The 24,822-nt window shown below is 39.7% G+C and overlaps 3 protein-coding genes across 7 annotated transcripts; 2 read left to right on the top strand and 1 right to left on the bottom strand.

Moving 5' to 3' along the window:
* Positions 1–289: 289 nt before the first annotated feature.
* Positions 290–5,244, bottom strand: LOC148703005 (Tetratricopeptide repeat (TPR)-like superfamily protein). 3 transcript variants are annotated; one of them, XM_089924418.1, is made up of 3 exons: positions 4,963–5,244; positions 3,593–3,908; positions 290–3,440 (listed from the first exon to the last, which is right to left on the bottom strand). In XM_089924418.1, exon 3 carries the CDS (start codon positions 2,466–2,468, stop codon positions 540–542), a length of 1,929 nt encoding a protein of 642 aa, XP_089780544.1. In that variant the 5' UTR covers positions 2,469–3,440; positions 3,593–3,908; positions 4,963–5,244; the 3' UTR covers positions 290–539. The 3 variants fall into 3 exon arrangements, with proteins under 3 accessions (XP_089780544.1, XP_089780545.1, XP_008784200.4); XM_089924419.1 differs by having other exon boundaries at positions 290–3,501; XM_008785978.6 differs by having other exon boundaries at positions 290–3,908.
* Positions 5,245–6,243: 999 nt separating this feature from the next.
* Positions 6,244–16,403, top strand: LOC103703171 (uncharacterized). 3 transcript variants are annotated; one of them, XM_088701594.2, is made up of 6 exons: positions 6,244–6,431; positions 11,137–11,422; positions 11,512–14,423; positions 14,591–15,001; positions 15,357–15,586; positions 15,931–16,403. In XM_088701594.2, the coding sequence occupies exons 2-6, from the start codon at positions 11,289–11,291 to the stop codon at positions 16,180–16,182; spliced, it is 3,939 nt and encodes a 1,312-aa protein (XP_088557720.2). In that variant the 5' UTR covers positions 6,244–6,431; positions 11,137–11,288; the 3' UTR covers positions 16,183–16,403. The 3 variants fall into 3 exon arrangements, with proteins under 3 accessions (XP_088557720.2, XP_088557721.2, XP_017697685.4); XM_088701595.2 differs by lacking the exon at positions 6,244–6,431 and adding an exon at positions 10,719–11,049; XM_017842196.5 differs by lacking the exon at positions 6,244–6,431 and having other exon boundaries at positions 10,938–11,422.
* Positions 16,404–22,627: 6,224 nt separating this feature from the next.
* LOC120113133 (uncharacterized) lies at positions 22,628–24,036 on the top strand. The gene is made up of 2 exons (XM_039133952.3): positions 22,628–23,119; positions 23,209–24,036. Exons 1-2 carry the CDS (start codon positions 22,628–22,630, stop codon positions 24,034–24,036), a joined length of 1,320 nt encoding a protein of 439 aa, XP_038989880.3.
* Positions 24,037–24,822: the final 786 nt, after the last annotated feature.

The following is a 24,822-nucleotide window of genomic DNA, read 5'->3' on the forward strand; positions in this document are numbered from 1 at the left end:
CTTTACTTTTTTTTTATAAAAAAAAACATTTCTCATGTGTTTTTTCCCTTTCAGTTTTTATGTTTCTGTTTTCATGTATATCATCATGTCTAGTGAATCTAAAGCATTTTTCAAAACCAGGGTAATGATGATGTAATAGTTTGTGATTCTGGGTTTATAGCTAGAGCAACTAAAACACTTGGTCTACTCTTTTTGGTGCAAATACCATCAAGGCTGAATTTTCTTCATCTCCCTTATTCATAGCATAAAGATCCAACTGTAACAGTATAAGAAAATAAAAGCAAACATGTGAGACAGAAAGATTGGCAAGCTCATTTATCACTGTTTTGGGGTAACTCAAAAAAAAAAAAAAAAACAAGTAGAATTCAATATTTCTGCATTCTTTCTAATTTAAATCATATCTCCACTTGTATATGACACTAAATTGATTATCTCAATTAATAATGTATAACAAGGATGTCTGTAAGCAGGGAAGCCTGGTGGTGTCACCGAATGAAGTCTAAGTTAGAATTCAGAACTCTTATTGAGGGCCAAATTTGTTACCAGTAATCTCTGCAAGAACACGAACCCTCCCTGAAAGAGTGAAACCGACTGCGATCCCTCACCACAATCTCCCTTTTGTACGCCTTGGATATCAGCTTCATTACAGTATGGCAATCTGGACATATCCTCAGATTCTTCACAATCCTTATGACACTCTCCCCAGGCATTCTTGCCAACCCAAAAGCCACCGCAAGTTTCTCACTGTGCCTCAAAATGGCATCCTCCTTCTCCTCCTCCTCAACATCATGCAAAACACTCATGATCTCCGGGACGTAGCCTTCCATCTTAAGCCTCGCCATTACCTCTGTCAGTTTCTTATGAACCTCCTCTTTCACATCACTTATGTCATCGCTTGCAACAAACGTGTGCACAACCTTGTCAACCTCGATAGAGCTCCAGCCAGGAGTCTTCTGAATTCTCTGTACGATCATAGACCTCCTCACACTGGCAACATCCTTCCATTTTCCAGCCACAGCATAGATATTGGAAAGTAGAACGTAGTCGCCAGAGTCACTGGGATCAAGCTCTGAAAGCTTTTCCCTCACATGCTCTGCCAATCTAACATTACCATGAATGCTGCAGGCCCCAAGCAATGTCCTCCAGATTATGGCATTGGGTTTTATAGGCATATTGGTTATGAACTCATAGGCCTTGTGCAGCAGTCCTGCTCGCCCGTAGAGATCAACCATGCAGCCGTAGTGCTCGATCGACCGCTCAATTCCATATGTATTTTCCATTTCCTGGAAAAACTTATGCCCCTGTTCTATCAATCCTGAATGGCTGCAAGCATACAGCACCGAGATGAAGGTTATTCCATCAGGCTTTGTCCCATGCTCCTCCATTTTATGGAAAAGTTGGATTGCTTCCTCTCCATAGCCATGCATTGCTAGTGCTGCAATCATCGATGTCCAAGACACAATGCTCTTCTTCTCCATCTCCCAATGAAAAACCCTGGATGCCATGAGAATGCTCCCGCACCTTGCATACATGTCCAAGAGTGCATTGCCCACAGAGATTATGCTACTAAGACCAGCCTTCTCTGCGTGCGCGTGTAAAATCTTGCCAGACTCGAAAGCCCCTGCTTGAGCGCATGCCGAGAGGACACCAGTCAAGCTCGTCTCATTCGGCCTGCACCCCTCCCTCAGCAATTCCCGAAAGAAGCTGAGAGCATCATCGAAAAGCCCATTGCTGGCAAAGCCAGTGATCATCGTACTCCAGGAGACAGCATCCTTGTTAGGCATCGCAAGGAACAAACTCCTCGCAGACCCCAGCTCACCGGCTCCTGTGTAACCCGCAAGCATAACATTCCAAGAAGCCGAATTTTTCCAGGGCATTCGCTCGAAAAGCCTCTCCGCGCCCTTTACATCGTCCGCCCGAAAACAAGCAGTCACGATGGCATTCCAAGCAACGACGTTTGGTAGGGGTATATCATCGAACGCCTTCCGCGCAGAAGCCAGGCAGCCGCACTCCGCATACATGCTGACGAGGGTAGTCCCAACGAACAGATGGGACTCAAGCCCATGGTGAATGACGTGAGTATGGAGCTGCCACCCGACGCTGAGAGACTTACGATTGGCAGCCGCCTTCAGGACGAAGGCGAACGAGAAGCTGTCAGGAGGGACCGAGTCCCGCCGCATTTGGTTGTAGGTGAGGAGGGAATGGTGGGGGTGATCGGATTCGGAGAGCCCGCGGATGAGGGTGTTGTACATGAAGGGGTCAGGGGAGGGGGTGCGGGAAAAGAGGAGGCGAGCGTAGTCCAAGGCGTCGGCTAGGGTGGTGGCGGCGAGGAGGAGGAGCTTCCCGGCGACGAGGGGGTCGGCGTCGAGGCCGGTCTTGGAGGCCCGGGCGTGGATTTGTTTGAGGTGGCTGAGGGTCTTGCAGTCTCTCAGCAAGGAGACGCACTGCAAGTGGTGGTTGATGCTCATGCGGCAAATCCCCTCATCCACGACCTCGTCATTTAGCAAATGATCGTGGTCGGGTCGCAGGCTTTTTTGTCAGAAAACATATGCTAGATTTGAACTAAATAACCTGACAACAGATCTATTGATGTGTTCATGTTCCAACTGATTTATTAAAATGAAACCATAGCTCGAGAAGATTCATCAAATACAAGTTTAAAATCCAATAATGATGGGGTCTGGATCCTAGGCAAACCTGAATTGATGCACATACGATTAGCTTCCCATGTGAATGCAAATCTTCTTGGATGTGATACTTGTAATCTGACATGTTGACAGTCTCGACCACAACTGAGTTACTTCAGGTAAATATTAATCATTAAAATTTAAAAGCAGCAGGGTAGCATTTTGTGATTCAAGGCCTCAACTATCCTTCTCTGACTTCATGTTGTTGCCTCTCTCTTCATTGAAGGTCTTGGACATTTTTCTTTTTCTCTTTCTTTCAAGAAAATACCATTTTAAAAACTTTATGGAGTATAGAAAACTCCTGTGTGTAACATTTCAAATGCATTTTGACATTTAAGCTTCATAAAAAGCCATAAAAGGATCACAATGAAATAAAGCATAACAGAGACTAATTTTTAGTCGGTGTAAATCCAAAACTTTAAAAACTCCCAATTCTGAGATTAACTTCTAATTTTATGAATTTATTATTCAAGTAAGAAAATATAAATTTGTAAAGAACAACAAATTGGATTGCTATTGTTCAGAATTGGCATCTTCATCAGCTCCTTGCTGCAAAACTCTTCTGCAAAAACTTGTGGAGCTCTTTGGCAACTGTAAAAGGATACTCCTCCTGTGGTAGGAGGGCCCCTGGTACCTCCACAAATACGGCAACACCTTTGGCCTCCTTGAGATCATCCATCTTAGCCTTGGACCTCTTGGGAGCATTTGCAGTTGATACAACCAATGTATCTTCCCATCCAGCTCAGAAAATAGCTTGAGGATTGTGAAAACCATTCCACATGAAAGTTCTTTAGAAGTTGTATTTCAAGCTTTGCTAAATAAAAAATTGAAATATTTGGTATGAGGGACCGTCCTATCACCAATTCACCATAGCTACAATTAGAGTGAAATAAAGATATTTATACCTGAAGGTGTCAAAGGGCTATCTGGAGCATGCATAAACTGAACTAAGAAATCTTCCACGAGATCAGCATTGTAATTAAGTGAAGGCCTATCCGAATAACCCAAACCAGGCCAATCAACTATGGTAGCATGGTATTTAACTCCTCAATCTCGCTGAACAATATCTTTAGCAACTGTTCTCCATTCCTCCATAGAGCTAACATCTGAGATCGTAGGTACCATTAGAATATTCTTGGCACTGGCAGCACTCTTCCCCTCATGTTCCTCATAGTAGATGTTGACAGAATTGCCATCAAATTTCCATTGCCATTTACCAGTCTGAAAGCAACAAGGAATACTATGATGAGGAGAAGGCACATAGATATCTTGTCACAGTTTACACCAATAAGAAGTAGAAACAAAAGCAATACAATGGTCAGCATTTCATCACGAATGAATGTTGGAGCATAATTTCTATCAGCATCTAGAAACTTCAAGGTTCGAAATACAATAAAAGCTAGTTAGCAACAGAGATTGGAATTTGAAAAATTGACCCAATTAATACATCAAACCTTTGCACGCATTGCACAAGCACACGACAGGTGCACAGAAGGAAAGAAAATGCGACAACTATGTAGCTAATGTATCTATACATAATCAATTCATTTCCAAATATGTGCAATATGCAATTTAAGTATTTAACTCCTAATCCTTATACAAGTGATTAAAACCTCAAAATAAAACAAACAGAGGATACCAGCATCAAGAAAAGGAATTGGCAACTGAAAAATTACACTGCCCAAACCAAGTTGTAATTGATTACCAGCTCAAGGCACAGCTTTAGCCCTTTTTTTTTGTTGTATCATTCAATTATAATTGGCTACCAACTCCATTTTGAAGTGCACAAACTATTCAAATGAACAGACATTTGCTCAGAATTTGGAATCAGGCAATGTTGGAACTATATTTATGGACAAATAATCCAATATAAATATCTAGCCATGACAAGCTATTTATCTTGCTAGTTGCAAGTGTTAATCCAATTGACTAGACATTATAAACACCCAATCTAGTTAGCAATCACAGTTCCCCGCCAAACAAGGGACTCCATTAGCTAATCCCGGACACTCTTTCCACGGCAGCATCTTAAAACAATAGCAATTCATAGAAAACTCATTCCAAACACGAAATCTTGGTAATTCGCAAACTTGATTAGCTCAAACAGATCTACAAATCGAATAAAACCACTTCCTTCACAAAATTCCACAAACCTTTCACTGGTTCCAACTTCAATTTAGGACTTCCATCCAGTAAATCTACATGCGCGTGAACTTACTAAGGAAAGAAATGCAAGTCATAAGGAAAGAAATGCGATTCATCGAGCATTGATTACCTTCAATGAAGTAGAGGGCTTTTCAGCTACAGCGGAAGCGTTGGAAGAGTGGAGAGAAGAAGAGATACACCGGATTCGGATGAGCTTCACGACACGAAGGGAAAGGAGACGAGAGCGAGAAAGATGGGATAGGCCAGAGAAGCCCGAGGGGACGGGAGAGCATCGGAAGTCACCCTGGCGGGGGAGGAGAATTCTAGGGTTAGGGTTTGAATCGGAAGAGCAGGGAGGATGAGAGTAGGAAATGTGGTTGACTTCCATGCCGCTGACTTTTGTTCTCTATCTTTTTTTCCACAACAATTCTAAGTTTCTAACACAAGGTTTGATATTTTTGAAGAGCAAGAAAATTACACGCGTAGCCGCGTGGGGCAACTTTGCTTCAACTTGATTGGATGATCCTGACCATTGATCTGTGAACTTTGTTAATGATGGATGGTATCAACGTGGTCTAAAATCCAATCAGTCACAGTGTTTGTCGGGAATAATTGATAGACGACCAGGATCAGCGTTTGGCATGTTTGTAGAGAGAGGGCCCGTTTGTATGCCCTAATAGACTACCTTGGATAAATTTCAAGGTTTTTTTTTTTAAAAAAAGGACAAACGATAAGGACTAGGGATGTAATTGGAATGGTTTTAGATCATAGAATTTAAAAAAAGAGGTATTAGGATACAATTTTCTTTTTAAAAATGTTTCGAACATAATCTTTCTCTACTTCTAAACTTCTCTCCTTATTTAACAAACAACTAAATTTGGATTTATAGCAGCATGTAGTAATCAATCCTATGAGTTTTAGTATGCATATTCATAAGTAGCCCTGATTTTACTTGAAATTAAGTGAAATGACTTGAGCTTGGCTATTTATAAAACAAACCAAGCTCAAACGAGTCACTTAGTTTCAATTGAAATAAGAGCGCTTATGAGCAACACATCCGATAAGAGCTTGATGTTTTCTTCCAGTACTTTTTTTTTTGTTGAGAAAAGTAAGAGAGGGTTTTCTTAGTATTTTTTTCAAATTTGGTTTATTAGTAATAACTTTACCAACTAATCCAGTTGGCACCCACGAACTCAATATAAGAGACTTTACCAGCTTTAGAATATAGAAACACTTGTAATATTTTGATCGGAAAGAAAAAGCTAAAAGAGTCTTCTAGAATATGCCAATTATATCTCTTTAAGATTGCTCTAAGCCAACAAGAGTTATCATTTTTATAAGGTTACATGAAGTAAATCTATGGACCAAAAAACCAAAGTCTTTAAAAAGAAACTCTTGGTAAGGCAATTAAGAATTCATATTGAGAAAGATGCGCACAAGACTCCTTAACGGGTAAGGAATTCTTTAGATGATTCTCGGAGATATGGTTGATCCAATTTTGCATACTCCAATGAGAATATATGTTGAGCTTGGTGGACCAGAGGAAGGGAGGTTGTTCTGGCTAGGGGATTTCATATCGGTTCTTAAACGCAACAATAGGTACGTCTCTCTCCATTCCAACCGTTCTTTAATATTTTTCAAAATGCAATCCTTAAATTGTGATATAAAGAAACAAAAACATCGTATTATTCAATATATTTCATCGATGATGCCTCTTGTTAGTTGTAGTAGAGATCTATGATCAAACCCTTTGCTTTTATCATAAATAGAGGGGTTCAAGGATCATAGGTGGAAGCTGTTCTAATTGTTTGATCTAAAATTATCAAATTAGTATGGTCTCTTGTTGATGTACTAGAGATCCATGAGCATATCCCACTTTTGTGAGAAATAGAGAGGGTGAGAAATATTGGATGGAAGATCTATTCCTGCCGTTTAATTTAAAATTAGTCATGAGCATCATCTTGAAAAAATTGAAAAAGAGAAAGTGATTATAGAAAATTTGAAGAAGGATAGGAAGAAGAATAAGTGCATTTTTCTTCTACACCTAAATAAAATTCTCTGACTTGAAGAGGCTGGAGTTGCAGGTAGACCTCCTTCAAAGGGGAAAGGACCCCCACTTTCTCAAAAAACTAAAAATATAATAAACAAAACAGAACAAAACAAGAACAGAATAAAGAAGGGGGAAAGGAGAAAAGGAAAGATAAAAAAAAAAGAAGAAAAGGAAAGCTGAGGGGACCCCAGAGAAGTGCACCTGGATCTGCCCTTCTTCTTTTCCTTTTTTTTTTAAGTGGGGCAATTACCGTCAACGGTCCCTTTCCACCCACCTCCGGTGTAGGGGAAAGCTCCACCTGAAACCTGACCACAGAAGTGAGGACGACTCGATCCTTTGTGCTCCCATGGTGCTTGATTCAACGTCGCTAAGAATTTAGGAAGTTCGGTGTGGGACAATTACGGATTGCCGTGGCTATACATTCAGGCAAGACTTGGACTTTTCCATCCAAAATGTTGCTTATGCTACTAGACCAATTAGTCGCTTACTTTTGAAGGCACATCAGGTCAAGTCAATTGGCCGTGTCACCTAGGGCTGTTTGCATGATGTCCAAGATTGATCAGAGAAACGGGTCGTGTCACAAAATGGAACACTAGTTGTGCCTAGGTAATAATCACTGACCTATCAGGACACTAATACATGGGTAAGGTTTGGGTACATTTGACCGGGCCAGGCTCAGATATGGTTAGCCAATCAAAATTGTAACACGACTAGAATGGGCCAACTTATATCCCACTCCAACTAATGGGACAAAAACCTTAGGAAAAAGCTCAACTATTTTGTTTGGCGGAATATGGGGAGTTCGGCTAGTTAGCTGCTTTCTCAAATAAAAAGTAGCTTTAGACTCGGCAATCCGGCCAGGAGATTACTATCATCTTTTTTTTTTCTTTTTTTTTTTTTGGGTGGGTGGGGGTGGTGGGGTTTGAACCAAATAACTTGGTCAGATGAGCCAGGAATAACCTGTCTCCATGCTAACATTTCAGAAGCCTCGCCTGAATCAAATTTATCTTCTCAACCAACCTTATCCCTGTTGGTTGAAAGTTTAAACCCCAGCAGTGGTGTATAATTTCCACAGCATTTCTCCAAAAAAGAAAAGGGGAAAATTTTCCTTCTTTTTTTTTTTCAAGATGCAGTTATTAGTGTTCCAGTAACAAACTAGAATAGTAAAGATAGGTGGTTGCAACCAAGTAGCATGTGTAGAGTCAATAAGAAGTATTATACATGGGTTGCTTTGAGATCTATGTAAGTGGATGAATGATGAGTTCGGAGTGTATTGAGATTTGTGCGGTCATGATCTGACGGTGAATTTTTACCAAAGAAGATGAATTCTTCTTTCGCACGAAAGATACAACCTCGATCCATTGGACACCGACTCATTTCAAGAGAAGAGGGTGCCAAACCAGATGTATCCTATTCATCAATCTAGAGACACTTTATAACTTGTATTAGAAATTTGAGTCGTCGTCCTCTCTTACGGTGTCCTTTTGCAAGGAGAATTTGGACTATCTCAAGCGAATGCCTTTTGTCTCAAAGGAAGGCCAGCAAATCTGCTGTTGAATGTTGGCCTGGACTCAATAGACCTCTTTTAAAGACAAAAACTTGGGATCAACTTTGCTGATGTTTCGATCTTGAATTGACCCCCTCATTAGTTCTTTAAAACCAAAAAGAAAAGAAAAAAAAAATATCTGAGAATCAAAACCGGTTCGCCTAATAAAATTATTAGCTATTGGATACCAATGATTTCGGTTGGAGTCTAGTCCTCGCTCTAATCTTGATTAGACCTTTTTCCATCCTAACTTTTAAAACTTATATTACAAATATTCCCATATGATTGTTGTTCATCTAATCATCTTCCACTCTTGTGCAATTCATGGCCAGGTTAAATCATTACCTAACCATTGACACTTAATAGAGCAGTAAGATATATGCTGGTCCATGGTTTTCCGGGTCCTTTAGGGGGACCGTAGTCCCCGTTGGACATTGTGTTTGCATTCTAATTTTCCTCCACCATGCCCTTGGCTCCAAGGGAATAGAGACAATTAAAGAGCACTAAAAGCTAATTGAGCTTCTAGTGGGGGCTATGTATGGTGGAGAATTAAAGAGGAGAATGACAAATAGTCCTCATGGAAAGTGCCCAAACTTGGAAAACAAAAGTCTAACCCCGATCACAAGTCTTCTAACTCTGTGAATGTCCTGCAAGACAAACACTTCACATAGATTTGTTGAGAGATTTCCTAAGTAAGTTATTTCTTTAAAGACTTTTACCACCCTATTGTACATTTCTTCCGCAACTAAAAAATTCCTAACTTCCTTTCTTCTCCATTGAAAATTTAGGTGGGTGACATATTCAAATTATATATACATATATCATTGGAAAACTAATCTCCTTGCAACTTGGATGCAAATTCTCAAACATCCTTCGTTGCCAAGTTTTGCACTGCACTTAAGCTTCTTTTTCCTTGGCCTAGTTAGAATTAAGGAAATGCATGCTAAACGCGGTTCGAATATGACATCAATTCAGTGATAGGTCTTAGGCGGGATTGCGCGAAGAAACCATCCTTTCAACATCATGTGTAACATTCTAAAATCTAAATGCTTATAATACAATCAATCATTCTAGTTTATTGACGCGTCTATATAGTCGAATCTTATTTTATTACTATGATATAGACAGGAATTTCATATTAGGTTGCAGCAAAAATGATAGGTGAAGACTTTTGAGGATTTCTTGAACAAAAGTATGGCTTAAATTGTGGCCATTGTACCGTCTATTGCGGTGGAAATTTTGTTTTTTTCCTTTATTTTCTGTTTATTGACTGCTACATATTGTTGTTTTCAGTGTGAACCATTGAAAAAAATGAGGTGCACATATCGTCCTTTCTTTGGCCTACAATGCCGGCCGGGTCATAACTATGGACAAGTTAGAAGGTTCCTAGCTATTGAAACACTGAGAACACATCATCAGAAAATGAGATTGTTTAGGTGAATCCAATAGTTTAGTGATCTTATGCGGCATACTGAAACTATTAGGCGAATATAATTATTTCAATGAACTGGAGCAGTGTTGTGGTTAGCAGGTGAGATTCTTGAACTGCGTCAATAGAATCTACAAGTTATTGATTAAATAAAATGAGTTCATAACTACGATACCTTATTAGTATCAATAGTAGTATAAGGCTAATCAAATATGCTAAAGAGATGAACAACAAAAAAACAAAGAAATATACAACTAGTAGATCAATCGTAGATAAAAGGAAAGAGTACAATGTAATGATGATAGAAGGAGAGGGTATAAAAATATGGGCTCGTTTGGTTCACGAAAAGCATTTTTCCTCCTAGGAATATGATTTATGGAAAACAGATTCGTAGGAAAAGGATGCCTAGGGAAGTACTTTTGGCATGTTTGGTTAACCATAGAAAAGTGAGAAATTTTCAAAATGCTTATGTTTGGTTGGCCATGGAAAAGTGAGAAATTTCCAAAGTGCTTATGTTTGGTTGATCATCCACTTTTCTGGGAAAATTATGTATAATTCCTATTATGCCCTTAATAAAAATTAGATCTTTAATGCCTCTTTAATGCTTCTTTAATACTGAAGGATTTTTTTGGGAAAAAATAAAAATGGAGTGATTTTCGCCTCATGGAAAAATGTTTCTCATGCTTTTCCATAAAATGTAGAAATCATAATTTCATGGGAATACAATTTTTTTTTTCTCTTTTGAAAACTCCAACCAAACAAGAGACATCTCATTATTTTCTCGTTGACCACACTTTCCTCTCTTTTTTTTTCGCGAACCCAACGAGTTCTATAAGGCTGAAATTTTATAATTAGTGATATGTGGAAGAACTATATCTACCTTGTTCCAGGGGGAGGTATATTATTTTCCAAATCTTGTAGTGAGACGAGTTTTTATGGGAAGGTAGGTTCCCAGGGGGTGCATTGGCCTGGTCGGATATGATCCCAGTATTCTCGAAACACTTGGCAGGAAACGGATGGACTTCCCAACGGTCAAATCCGCCAATTAGTTAAGAAAATAATAACAGCCCGGAGATTTTTATGCAACCAAGGAATTAACCGCGGGCCAAGTTGTTCTCATGTTCTTTTCCCACCCTGCTCCCTTCCGTGAACTTCACCTCAAATGTCTCCTGTCTCATATCTCGTTAATTAGGTTGGATTTCGACCTCCTACAGCCATGTTTCAACGCGAAGCTTCGGATCCTTTCATTTGAATCATGCTCTGCTTTTCTTTTTCACAGGTGGTGAGTCTATTTCTCCTGCAGATTTTCCATGAAAGAATAAGAGAGGCCTCAAATTACTCCTCCATGACTGCTTCTAAATGAGATGAGTTCATAAGGGTGGGTGGGTTGCAGCATTGGATATCAGAAAATTTGCTCTTATTGGTACTTTTATGGGCTCCATGGATAAAGAGACGCTGAATGATATCATATTCAGAAGAATGGCTCTTCTCATCAGTTCCTGTTGGTTTTTCATCACCAATTCTCTGATCCTTCTGATTAGCTCTATAGCCAGACAAGTTTTCAGGTAACTGAATTCCAAGCCCAGTTTTCTTTTGATGTTCGAATTGTTATGCTATGTAGAAACTAATATGTTCTTTTCTTTTTTTTTTGTAGAATATTTAAGATAGAGGATAGTTCTCAGGACGATGATTCCAACGTTTCGGCAATCGAGTCAAGGCTGATGCGAATTTTTGCCGAGTTAGAAGAGAAGGATTCTGATTTCTTACAGGAGAAAGAGACATCAAGTTTCAGTTTCAAGTTCCAGTACCAGATTTCTGAAGACCAGAGAGGAAGCAATGAAGAATCTGCTTCTCCTATTGCTCAAAAGGAAGAATTCATGGCGCCTGTTGCCGAGGGAAAAGAACCATCCACTGCCACAAGCATTAGTAAGTACCGCTTCTTATCTGGGAAAGATTTCAGTGGCTTTGTACAAGAGCCAGAGGTCAAGACTTTTCGTGTTGAGGAGTCGTATATTGGCTCTGAAACAGATTATTTATGTCATAAAGATACAATAAACAGCAGGTTAGATGCCAGTTTAGTGCCTGCAAAAGATTTCCAACAGCCTAATGTGGAAGTTGTTGATGTTGCTAATTTAAATAATCAAGGCGAGTTTGAAGATGCGCTATCATCGATCAAAAACAAGAACATGGAGAAGGAAAAGGCTGTTAATTATGAGACTAGTTCACCGGGTGAGAAAGAAGTGGGTTCTCCATCAGCAAAAGAATTCGACAAACCCGGTGGGGAAGATGTTAGTACTGATAGCCTAAATGCAAGAAGGAAGCTAGGTAGTAGGTCAGAAAATGTGATATTGATCAAAAACAAGCATTTGGAGAAGGAAAAGGCCATTAATTATGAGACCGGTTCATTGGGTGAGAAAGAAGTAGGCGTTCTGTCAGCAAAGAATTTCCAATTACCCAGTGTGGAAGATGTTTGTACGGATAGTCTAAATGCAATAAGGAAGCTAGGGAAGTCGGAAGGAGGGATATTGATCAAAAACAAGATGCTGAAGAAGGAAAAAGCCATTAAGTCTGAGACTAGTTCATTGGGTGAGAAAGAGGTAGCCTTTCTGTCAGGAAAAAATTCCCAAGAGCCTAGCACCAAAGATGTTTGTACTGATAGTCTGAATGCAATAAGGAAACCAGGGAAGTCAGAAGATCGGATTTTGATCGAAAACAAGATGCTGAAGAAGGGAAAAGCCATTAATTCTGAGACTAGTTCATTGGGTGAGAAAGAGGTAGCCTTTCTGTCAGGAAAAAATTTCCAAGAGCCTAGCGCCAAAGATGTTTGTACTGATAGTCTGAATGCAACAAGGAAGCCAGGGAAGTCAGAAGATCGGATTTTGATCGAAAACAGGATGCTGAAGAAGGGAAAAGCCATTAATTCTGAGACTAGTTCATTGGGTGAGAAAGAGGTAGCCTTTCTGTCAGGAAAAAATTCCCAAGAGCCTAGCGCCGAAGATGTTTGTACTGATAGTCCGAATGCAATAAGGAAGCCAGGGAAGTCAGAAGATCGGATTTTGATTGAAAACAATATGCTGAAGAAGGAAAAAACCATTAATTCTGAGACTAGCTCATTGGGTGAGAAAGAAGTAGCCTTTCTGTCAGGAAAAAAATTTCAAGTGCCCAGTGCCAAAGATATTTGTCCTGATAATCTGAATGCAATAAGGAAGCGAGGGAAGTCAGAAGATGGGAAATTGATCAAAAATAAGATGCTGAAGAAGGGAAAGGCCATCAATTACAACAAAGAAGTAGGTTCTTTGTCAGCCAAAAAAATAAAAGAACGCAGGGTGAAAGATGTTCATACTGACGGTCTACGTGCCAGAAGGAAGCAAGGCAAGTCAGAACATGGGATATCGATCAAAAACAAGCTCTTGGAGAAGGAAATGGCTATCGGTTCTGGCACTAGTTTTAGTGGAGCAAGGTTTTTTTCAGAGGATTTCTATGGCTTGGACTCAGATTCTGAATCTCCTAGTTTCAGTGATGGTTACTCAGTAAAGGACCTCATCGTGGATTCAGACAGTGAAGGTTTCTTATCAGAGGGAGAATTTGTTGGGCACGAGCTTGGATCAGATACTACAGAAGCTTCAATGGATACTAACAGATATAAAGCACAATTATTAGAAGATATCCACAAATTGGAAGAATCCCAGCTGCAATTTAGCTACACTACTGATGCAGAGTCAACAGATTCTGGAGGGAGAATTAATTTTGAGAATATTGAGTCGGATGATGTCTGGTCAGAGAATGAGTTGAGCAGTCCTGAATCAGAACAAAAAGAACTGAATGAAGGAGAGGCTGAATCAAGAGTAGTTCAGAAGGTCAAGGAAAGAAAATGGCCTAGTTCAGATGCATCCCACATAGAATTCACTGATTCAAGTGACGACGAGCTTTATTCAATTAAAAATTCTGGCAGCTGTAGGAAGAGCTTGGATGAAGTCCTGTATGGAAGTGATTCGGTCAACCCAGAAACTATACTCGAGAATTTAGATGGAAAGGAGGAAGAAGATTTGGCAAAGATTTGTAATTTTGAGAAAACCAAATCTGAGTCTTCAGAAACAAGGTGTGATATCTCTAATGGCAGCCCTTTGCGAGCAATTCATGTTGCGGGGCAACAGGATTCAGTGGAGCTCAGAAGAGAGATGGATGAACCAGTACAGAAATCAGAACTTGGAAGTGGAAAGGAATCGCCAGTGAAGGATGTAAAGAAAAGTGGAGAGAACAATTTGAAGTATTCAAATGATGAGGATTTGGATGATGAGGATTTTGATGAATTGGAGTCTCTGTGGGAACACCAAGATTTGATAGAGCAGCTAAAAATTGAATTGAAGAAAGCAAGGGCCACTGGTCTTCCAACCATCTTAGAAGAATCAGAAAGCCCAAAGACAGTCGAGGATCTGAAGCCGTGGAAGATTGATGAGCAGTTCTTGCGTGAGGATCCGATGGACGAGTTGCACAAGTTCTATAAGAGCTATAGAGAAAGGATGAGGAAGTTTGATATCTTAAACTATCAAAAGATGTATGCAATAGGTGAGTCCAAATCTATTCCCTTTGTTCTTAGCAGCATGTCATCAAAATTTCAGTGCTTAATTTGTATTTCATTCATTCCACCCTCTTTTGACCAACCTTGTTCACTTAAAATCACATGCCTTAGTTGGCCATTAATATTTGTACTTCTCTTTCTCATCTGTTCACAGGCTTTCTCCAGCTGAAGGATCCTCTTCAATCAATGGGGTCTCAAAAACCCTTGATTTCTACAATCACATCCATTGTCTCCCAAAGTTTCTTGCCTTCTCGTCATAAATCCAACACTGATCCATCAGAGAAGTTCATCAAGGAGCTCCGGGATGACTTGGAGACAGTATATGTTGGGCAAACATGCCTCTCATGGGAATTCCTCCGCTGGCAGTACGAAAAGGCTCGGGAACTACCAGAATCTGATCCTTACAGGAGCCATCAGTACAATCAAGTGGCTGGAGAATTCCAACAGTTTCAAGTGATGCTGCAAAGGTTCATAGAGAATGAGTCCTTCCAGGGACCAAGGCTACCAAATTATGTGAAGAATCGATGCGTCCTTCAAAATCTTCTTCGAGTACCTGTGATTAAAGGTAAACCAAAAGAAACTTCTACTGAAAGGAACAAAGCATGCGATAAAATGCTTCAATACAGACATCTGATGCGATACTTGGTGCTTGCCAACAGTTTATAAGATGCTTTTGTATTGAGGTTTTTGTGTTATATGCCTTATCATTAATCTCACTTTGCTCATAATAACAATGTTTCAGATCGCATCGGCTCACCACCAGATCTTAGCTTTCTGACAAATCTATTTGCTTTTTTTTTTTCATTCCTTGAAATGAAATGCATCCATGTATCAGTTTGGCAAATTCATCTTCTGATATTAGCTTGTGAAGAATTCCATGTTACTTGATAAATTTTAAGCCCTAACTGGTTATGTTGCAGAGGATTGCTTGAAGGATAAATTGGAAGAACAAAGAAAGGGTAATGATGCAATTACAAGTGACATGTTGGAAGATATCATGGAAGAATCGATTACAATTTTCTGGGAATTTGTCAAGGCAGACAAAGATGAAACTCCAGTGATCTTAAAGGGCCTGTTGAGAACTCAGGTTGAACTTCAAGACCCATCAGACTATGAACTCATGATTGATATTCAAGCCATTTTGCAGAAGGTAGCCTTAACAATTTTCCTCGCAATTAGATATTCTGCATTACTTTGTATCTATTTCTGGTCTTTAGCTTACTCGGAATTGTTGATCGATCTAGCACAAGATCATGACATGAGCTACAAAATCCGTTAACTGGCTTTGATGCTTGCTAGTATAAAACTGATGATCTGTCAGATAAATGAATTCAAACTTTATGTATCCTGTTAGATTATATGACATTAGCATCTTTAAGATTCCTCCTTGTTTAAAAGAAAATCGATACTTTTAAGGAGTTCCTAACATATCGATAGTAAAGATCACCACCAAATACCTTTTCTTCTCTAACCATCCTTTTTCCTGTGGTGCAGAAAGAGAAGAAGTTAAAAGACATACTGAGAACTGGTAATTGCCTGGTCAAGAAGTTCAAAAAGCCAAAAGAAGACAGAACCAATCAAGACCTTTTCTTCTCACAGGTAGACATGAAGTTGGTAGCAAGGGTACTGAAAATGTCCAGAATTACAACTGAACAGCTGGTGTGGTGTCATAAGAAACTGAACAAGATTAATTTTGTAGATAGAAAGATCCATAGGGAGCCTGCATTTTTGTTATTTCCATGTTGAGATTGATGTTATTCTTGTTTTAAGTGTAATTTGCATGTAAACCTAGGAGAACCAGGTTTGTTATATGCAGTTCTCCACATAGGTTCTGCAGGGTTCATTATACTGATAATAATGGACCATACCTTTGTTTAGATTTTTAATTAACTAATAGCATAGCAGTCTACTTGTATGAACATTTTTTTTTCCTAATGCTATCAGCTAGATGGCGGCATGCACTCAAAGGTAATTAGCCATTATGTGTTTGATCTTCAACTGGGGTGTGCAGAATGACTTCTGCTGTTGTTCATACAATATAAAATTTATGAACAAATAATGTGCTATTAATAAATAATTAAAAAAGAAGATGTGAAACCTGACAAGATTAATAATGCATGCTCCATCTTCTGTTTTGCTTTCCTCTTGCCCTCGCCTCTCTTAACCATGCCTTGTGATGGGTCCCTCTCCATCTGTTTGATGAATGAGTTGATTGATTTTTCCCATCTCTTGCATCGAAAAACAGATTATTTTCTACGATTCCAATTCTTCTCAGAACAGTATCCTTATCCTGGCTCAAGTTTCTTGACAAGAGTTTTGTAGCATTGGGGATGTGAGATTAACTAAGCTAGTTCATCAAATTAGAGAATAAGTCTATAAACGTGTGGGATACTTCATCAAGCAGTATAAATTTCGGCCGGGAATAGAGAGTGCACAAATTCACTGCCTCTATGGAGATATTTTTCTGAAGCATGAGAGTCTTATTATTCTGATAAGGAAAGGACCTCTGATTCTGAATTATTGACTTCCATTTTGCTAGTTTTCCATAAAAATGAAAATAGAAATACTCTCTATTGGTGATCTGAAAAGAAAGATTATTAAATATGATCAACTTAGCATGCTTAGGAATTAAAATAAATTGAAAAAAATATGATGAACATCAGCAAGCTTGGGATTGAAACCCAAAATTAAGTATCAAGATAAGAATTAAAATAGTCCTTGAAATACAGGTCCAGAGCATAGAGGCTCAATCAGTTGTCACCGACAAGTAGAGAGATGAGCTTGTGCCAGCTAGAAGTCCTTGTAGGTCCAAGGGTTGGTGTTTTGACCAAAAGTTTGGAGAATATATGAAATAATCACCTAAATATCTAAAAAAATCTTGAACTATTCTCAACTATGTTTTTTCTTGGCTGAACAATTTTCCAAATTATTTTCAAGAAGTCGAATTAACCAAGATTGCCTGATGATTTACAAATGTTTTGATTTGTCACAAATTATTCTTCTCTTCTGCAGAAAACATTTGTGATTCACAAATCAGTGGTGTCGGTTATGCTGTTTGTCACTGTCGTTTTCCTTCCATCTTTCATGCTTGTTCACACATTAACAAATACAAGGATGTGTCGGTGAGTCATACTCTTTAGTTTTGCTAATATTTTTCTGAATTTTGATAATCTAAATCCTCCCCAAATTTTTTATCGAATTCTCAAAATCTTCTTGGATTTCCAAGACTCTGTGCCCTGCCACGTGTACCGTAATAAGACTACATGCCCCAAATGGTTGTGCTTGTAGATAACTCATTTATGTAGCAGAGATAAGCACTTAATGAGCGGAGCTTATAAAAATAAGCTGCTATGAGTGGCTTCATGCAATGCCACGTGGTGCATACAGTGTAAGGTATAATTTTAGTGTAAGGTATAATTTTTCCTAACATGTGGACCTCTTTTTTGGACCTCAGTAATTAATTGTACTTGACTACTGAGTGGTTATGATTGTGGGAATTATAAGTGGAGAACTATCAACGAGCATAGCATTTGAGATGGACAATTAAATTCCCTTCACTCTTTTAATAGCCTTAGCAGTTCAAGGATGGTGATGTACAAGCCCATCATCTGGGAATCCTCCACAGATGCCAGGTTATCAAACAGCAAGTGCTGGGCCATGAAGCATAGAAAGTGTCTCAACCACTAGCAAGTCTGCACAAAATTGTTGTCAAGTGGTGCTACAAAAATTCTCAGCATCCTTGTACATTAGAATTTTAGATGCTGAAGTAGTGCTAAGAGCCTTTGTGAAGCCCCATCCTCTCTTAATGGTTTTTGCACCAAAAAAAATAAAAAAGTTTTTTGCATGAATATCCTTCTAAATATCGGATTTTGTATGAATACCTCTACAAAATTGATATTTGTATATATACCCTTGTAAAACTTTGTTATTATACAAATATCCCTTATATAATGGTTGTTCTAATGGTGTTAAGAAAAATCATATTTATATTAATTAAAAATAAAATAAAATTTTAAAATTATGCTATTGTTCTTGTCTTCTTCCCCTGCTGCTATTGGGATCGCGATCTATTTACATGTCTACCCATTAAGAGTATTTTAGTCATTTTAATTTGAAACCGTTAATTTTTTAACTCCATTAGATAGCATGGGTACATATGCAAAATCAAAATTTTTTTTAAAAAAAGTAGAATAGCAAAATAAGTATTTTATGAGGGTATACATGCAAATATCAATTTTGGAAGGATATTCATGCAAAATCTAATATTTAGGAGAGTATTCATTGCAAAAAACCCAAATAAAAATAAAAGAATTTTTGCAGACTAGTCCTTGAGTTTTTTTGCAGAGCGTAGTTGAACCGGATATTCAATAATATTGCTTAATAGGCGTTAAGGTTTTACTAGTCTTTTGTGGATTAATCCTAAAGTCTAAATATTCGTATGAGCGGGGTAGCCAAGCTGATGTGGGAGGCATGTTTTCTTTATGGATGGATGCACCGGAGATGGCAATAACGTATTCCTAAAATGACCGAAGGAGTGAAGATTCATCAATTCTTTTCAATTTAGTCCTTCAAAATATTTAACCTCTTTGGATTTTACAATTTGAGGTCTTCCCTACCGAAAGAGAATACCTTTCGGCCACTGCTCCCATTTGTCATTTAAGAATATTTCATGGATAAGTGTTGCTGTCTTCCAAGTAGGCTTTGAATGCCATTCCTTCAGGCACATAAGGCTTTTGAGATCCTTCTTGATGTTTAAGTACAAATTTTTGTGTGAGGATTAATTTTCATATGAAAAACTTATCAATTGAGTTAATAGATGTCCAGGCAAAAAATATTTCGGCACTCAGCATAGGGCATGTCGAAGCTTAAAATGTGCACACAAATTTTGAGCCTTACAAGTTTAATCCAGTTCCTAGCCAAGCTTGAGGCATGGTCTTCCCTTGGTTCATATTCGAGTCCATAATTTGACGTCAGATGCCTGCTTATGAGCCTTACAGAATGAGATATGATGGGAGGCGAAATGGATCGTCCAGCCCATAATAAAAGGGCCACCCAATTTCGGTCCAACAGATACCAATGCCAACCAGACGTGTCCTCAATCCGGCTCAGAATCAGCCAGACCTCGGACTTCGCCAAAAGCTCCTTCAACCTCAGATATTCGCTGACGTGCCCCGGCCAAGATCGGGGCGCCCTCTTTATTCGCTGACACGCCTCCGACCGAGCTCGGGGCGCCCTCTCCAATTACATGCCCCGACTCCTGAGCTCGGGGCACTTCGCCGGACACACCTCGGCACCCGTCAAGCCGATCTCGCCAAATGCATGATGCGACCTCTCAACGAATTCGGCCTTGCCGATAGCCGCACTCATGTGCGTGCCCACGCCCTCCTACGTGGCCGTACGTCGCGACACCGCTACGCCACGCTTTGTTAGTTGGCCCATGGCAGTCCAAGGACAATGCTATATTACTCTGGCCATACCCTACTACGACTGTCAATGCCTTACCGTTTCCAAGAACGGACTCCACCGCGCACCACAAGCAAGCTCTGGCTGTGCGTCACTCCCTCTCATGATGGGAACGGGCCATGCTTTCGCTACCTGAGTACCCCTATCACGACTATAAAAATTTCCGACAAGTAATATATATTGAGGAGACTTTTGGCTGGACCTACTAAGCTCCACTCTAACTTGATCGTCAGAGGACCCTTACCGGAAACACTGATGAGGCTTTGTGCAGATACTCCATCAGTTGCAGGAGGTGGTTCCCTTTCATTTTCCTCCGCGCTCCGGCAGCTCCCCTGACTCCTCCGACATGGTCACCCTCGGGCAGATTTGAACCACAACAAGATATGTAATTTAATTTTGATTAAGATAGATGATCACGAGAATTATGTTCCATTACATAATCTAAAAAAGATTAATGAAACGCAAATAACAACTCTTTTATTTGAAATTCCACCTCCCTTCACTTCCTTATTTTAACAAGGATTCACCATCCTACTAATAATAGGACCCCACGTTTGCTCATCATTTTCGCCTTTTCCATTTTTCATTCCCAACCGCTTTTTTCCAGGTAGGGGGAATTCTGGCAAAAATCGAGATGCAGGTGAACATCAAACCAAGATCCTTAGTACCAAAACCCAAATTTTTTATCAATTACACTAGTCGACGCTCATATGCAACTTTTTTTCTTGCTCTCGCTCTCAAATATATGGAACTTAGTAGCCTCATTTCATCTACCTGGAAAAAGTGAATTTATTCTATCATCTTTCTTTTCCCATGAAACTGTTAGATAATTATCATAATTCTCATTATATGCTGGTTATTGTGTAAATTTCGACAACTCAAGAATACAATCATTGTTGCCAACTTTGACCATTACCTTAACCCTAGTTAGACATTGTTGGTTCAAGATGATTCAACCCATCTGTTAAATTCAAATCATTTATCTATATATATATAAGTGCCAATTACTTTCTATCCAGAAACTTGCTGATCTTTCAAAATAATAAGGCAAATCCACGCCATCTAAAATATCATAATAAAAATTCTTGAAGCCTAGATTGGATGCTGACCTTCTAATAAAATATTAAGCCCCATCGTGTCCAAGAGCTACTTATACCCATAAGAGGAAGGAGGAATTTAGTTTTTTTGTTTTTTGACTGTTAGTTTTGGTCTAATTCATATCAACTGCCGGTCATCTTTTCTGACAAATATAATATTTTCTACGGAAAATTACTTTCCCATCCCTCAAAAGACCCCGCTGGAACAAGAGGTCCCGGTTGACCCAAAAACAAACTTCCGGTCCACCGCTTCATGGATCTTTAATTCCCAGTCCCTAAGTTACTGTTTGCTTTAAAATATAGTACCCAAAGTGCCCCCAGGTTACTTAAGTACCCCCCAGGCTACCGGAAGCGGGAAAAAAATAGGTACCGCGTTCTGTTTTGGAACCGGAAACACTCTGTTTTTGTGTACCGAAGATGCTCCGAAGTAAAAAATCCGACTTGCAGCCCTTAAGCGTGGATGCCCCTGGTGATCCCACGGAAGGTGTTTACCGAAGATGGCTTTCGAGGAAGATTTTGAGACGGGAAAAAGGTGTAAAAATAGGCCGCAACAGGGTATGCGTTATGTCTCCGTTCTTCTCTGTTTTGTCTTTGCCAATGGAGATTGTTTGGTCTGGGAAGAGACAAGCACCCATTAGGATGGATGCTAGATGGATAGGGAGAGAGCATGTCGAGCCTTTGTGTTGACCTAAAAACGTTGAGACTACATCTTACTCTTTACCGGTTCCCTGTTTGAGAGAACGCTGATAGTCCCTCTTTCTCTGTGTAGTGAGACTCTGCTCCACTATATTCCTAAGTCTGTTTGCAATTCGGAATTATTTGTTCATTGCCTCCTCTTTTTTCCATTGTCATGGCTTCGGAAGACACTGGTAGCTCTGTTTTTATGGCCATTTGTTCTTATGGTAGTGAAGCTGTTACTCATTCTCCAACCTTGATCGAGATGGTTGTTACTCATTCTCCAACCTTGATCGAAGGTGCTGCTGTGGTAATTGAGAGGTATTCCCTTTTTTAAATATTGTTTTGTGCAACGGATTTTAGTAAGTTTGCTAAAATAATGTTTATCCTATTGTATGAACAGTGGCTCATCGCATTGTGCTGAAATCAGTTCGAGAGGGAAAAATTTTTCGAAGGGTAGCTCAAGTAATTTTGGTCAAGTTGTTGAAGAAACAAGAGCCGCAATTGAAGAGGAAGCAAGTAAAAAAAATTCGTTGGATGATTAGAAAAATAGTATAGAGGGTGTTGGTCAGGAGTTCATGAATGTGGAAACTCTACGTGACACCATTCGCAACTATTGCATTGCAATTTGCAGGGATTTTGTCTTCGTGAAGAACGATCGTGATCGAGTTACTGTAGAATGTGTTTATGAAGGTTGCGAATGGCGTATTCATGCTTCTCGCCTTGGGAATGGTGAAAAGTTTGCAATTAAAAAAATGCACTGTAACCACACATGTGGAGGAGGATTGCAAGTGCGGTCTCATCCAAAGGCTTCAAAACGTTGGGTTTCCAAAATTGTTAAAGATCAACTTCAAGATATGCCGTTATATAAGCCGAGTGATATTGTAAAGGATATTCGACGACAATATGGTGTTGAATTGCCGTATCATCAAGCTTGGCGTGGTAAGGAGGTGGCCATGATGGATCTTTATGGTAACAGTCGGCTATCTTATGAACGGATTCGCTGGTATTGCGATGCCATTCGTCAGACCAACCCCGGCAGCATTGCAGAGTACGAAACAATTGATGGTCGATTCAGACGTCTATTCATTTGTTTTCATGCTTCACTAATGGGTTTCATAAAAGGATGTCGTCCTCTGATTTTTATGGATGGCACATTTATAAAGCATAAGGATGGAGGTGTATTGCTTGGAGCCACTTCCAAAGATGGAAATGATGATATGTTTCCTATAGCTTATGGTGTTGTAGATATAGAATGTGATGAAAATTGGGAATGGTTTTGCCGGTTTCTGAAAGAAGCTATTCATAGTTGTACTGAGTATAGTGGTCAACAGTTCACATTTATGACGGATAGACATCAGGGCATTATTAAATCCGTGCCTAAGTACTTTCCTGATTCTTACCACTCATATTGTATACGTCATGTGAAAGAAAACTTCAAGAATCAGGTTTGCATCATCATATTATGAATAATTTAAACTACAAAGTATCTAAGTAATGTAGCATGTGGTATATTTGATTTTAATTATCAATGCAGGTCCTTGTCCATTATCGTGCAGCTGAGAGAAAGAGGCTCATTGATTTACTAAATGCTGCTGCCTATACACCAAGGCTTACTGTATTCCGAAAGCTAATTGCAAAGCTTACATCAGAAGCCCCTGGTGCTACCACCTTTCTCCTACATGCAAAGCCGGAGCATTGGGCGAATGCTGTATTTCCAGGTCCACGCTGGGGCATCATGACATCGAATGTGGCAGAGTCTTTTAATAGTTGGGTCCTGGAGGCTCGTCATCTCCCTGTGCCTCAGATGGTTGACCATATAAGGATCCAAATAATGCAGATGATGCATCAACGGCGTAATCGAGGATATAGCATTCAATCTCAACTTTGTCCTGATGCGGAGAAAGTGTTGCAAAAAAATGCGGAAGATGGTCGGAGATTAGCTGTATTTACGTCCAACATAATGATATATGATGTAAAGGATACCAACTACTCATGCAAAGTTGACCTGCATATGTGTAGCTGCTCTTGTGGCGAGTGGCGAATCTTCCGCATGCCATGTAAGCATGCTTGTGCATGCATCGAGAAGGACGGCAGATCACTATACCAATTCACCGACAATTGCTTCCAAGCTGAATTGTATAGAGTAACATATGCCGAAGCAATCAGTCCAATTCCTGACATGGAGAAACCCCAAAGTGCCTCTGAAGAGATCCACATTCTACCCCCTATAAGAAAGACACGTCCTGGCAGGCCTAAAAAGAAGAGAAGACCTTCGCAAGTGGAGTCAGTACGTGAAATAAGATGTGGACGATGCGGGAAGGTTGGGCACAATAGAAGGACTTGTAATGAGGTCATCAAGTAAAGAATATGGATATTATGAAGAATGTATCGAGATACCTGCAATGTATTTTCATGTTAGTCACAGCATATTAAGAACAAAACTCTTGTATTGATGTTAATGAAGTGCAAACTGAATTGTATATGTTGATTTTTTGTTAGATTTTAATTCAGTTACTTCAAACCGGAATGCAGTTAAAAAATTGTTACAAACATGTAATGATACACAGTTAATCAACGGTTGGCATAGCATTCGACGTCAGCTCTGACAATTACAATAGTTGAATATGGCGTGGAAAAATTTATATTGACACCTAAAATCCTGTTTCCCGGCTTCCCTTCGACTTTGCCTAATCTGAGACTCTTAACGAGTCGACTCCGAAAATATTGGAGTCGACTCGATCTGTCCCGATATCGACTCGGTAGGAAAAGAGGTCGACTCTTAGGCTTGGCTGAGCTAAGGTCCACTCTCTGTCTTTGTTCTGTCCCACTTAACGGGGCGACTCGCCTTTCACTGGGGTCGACTCGAACTGCCCTGGGGTTGACTCAGAACTCCGTGAGGTCGACACTTAGGCTTCGCTTATTTTGGCTGCTCTCTGTCTTTGCTCTGTGCCAGCTAAGGAGTCGACTCGCTTTTCACCAGAGTCGACTCCTACTGCAAGGAGGTCGACTCAAAACTCGGTGAGGTCGACACTTAGGCTTCCCTTAATTCGGCTGCTCTCTGTCTTTGCTCTGTGCCAGCTAAGGAGTCGACTCGTCCGTCACCGGAGTCGACTCCCACTGCAAGGAGGTCGACTCAAAACTCGGTGAG

This window comes from Phoenix dactylifera, chromosome 7 (assembly GCF_051530095.1).
Source record: "Phoenix dactylifera cultivar Ajwa chromosome 7, Ajwa_hap1_PhDact_Kaust_v1.1, whole genome shotgun sequence".
NCBI classification, from domain to species: Eukaryota; Viridiplantae; Streptophyta; class Magnoliopsida; order Arecales; family Arecaceae; genus Phoenix; species Phoenix dactylifera.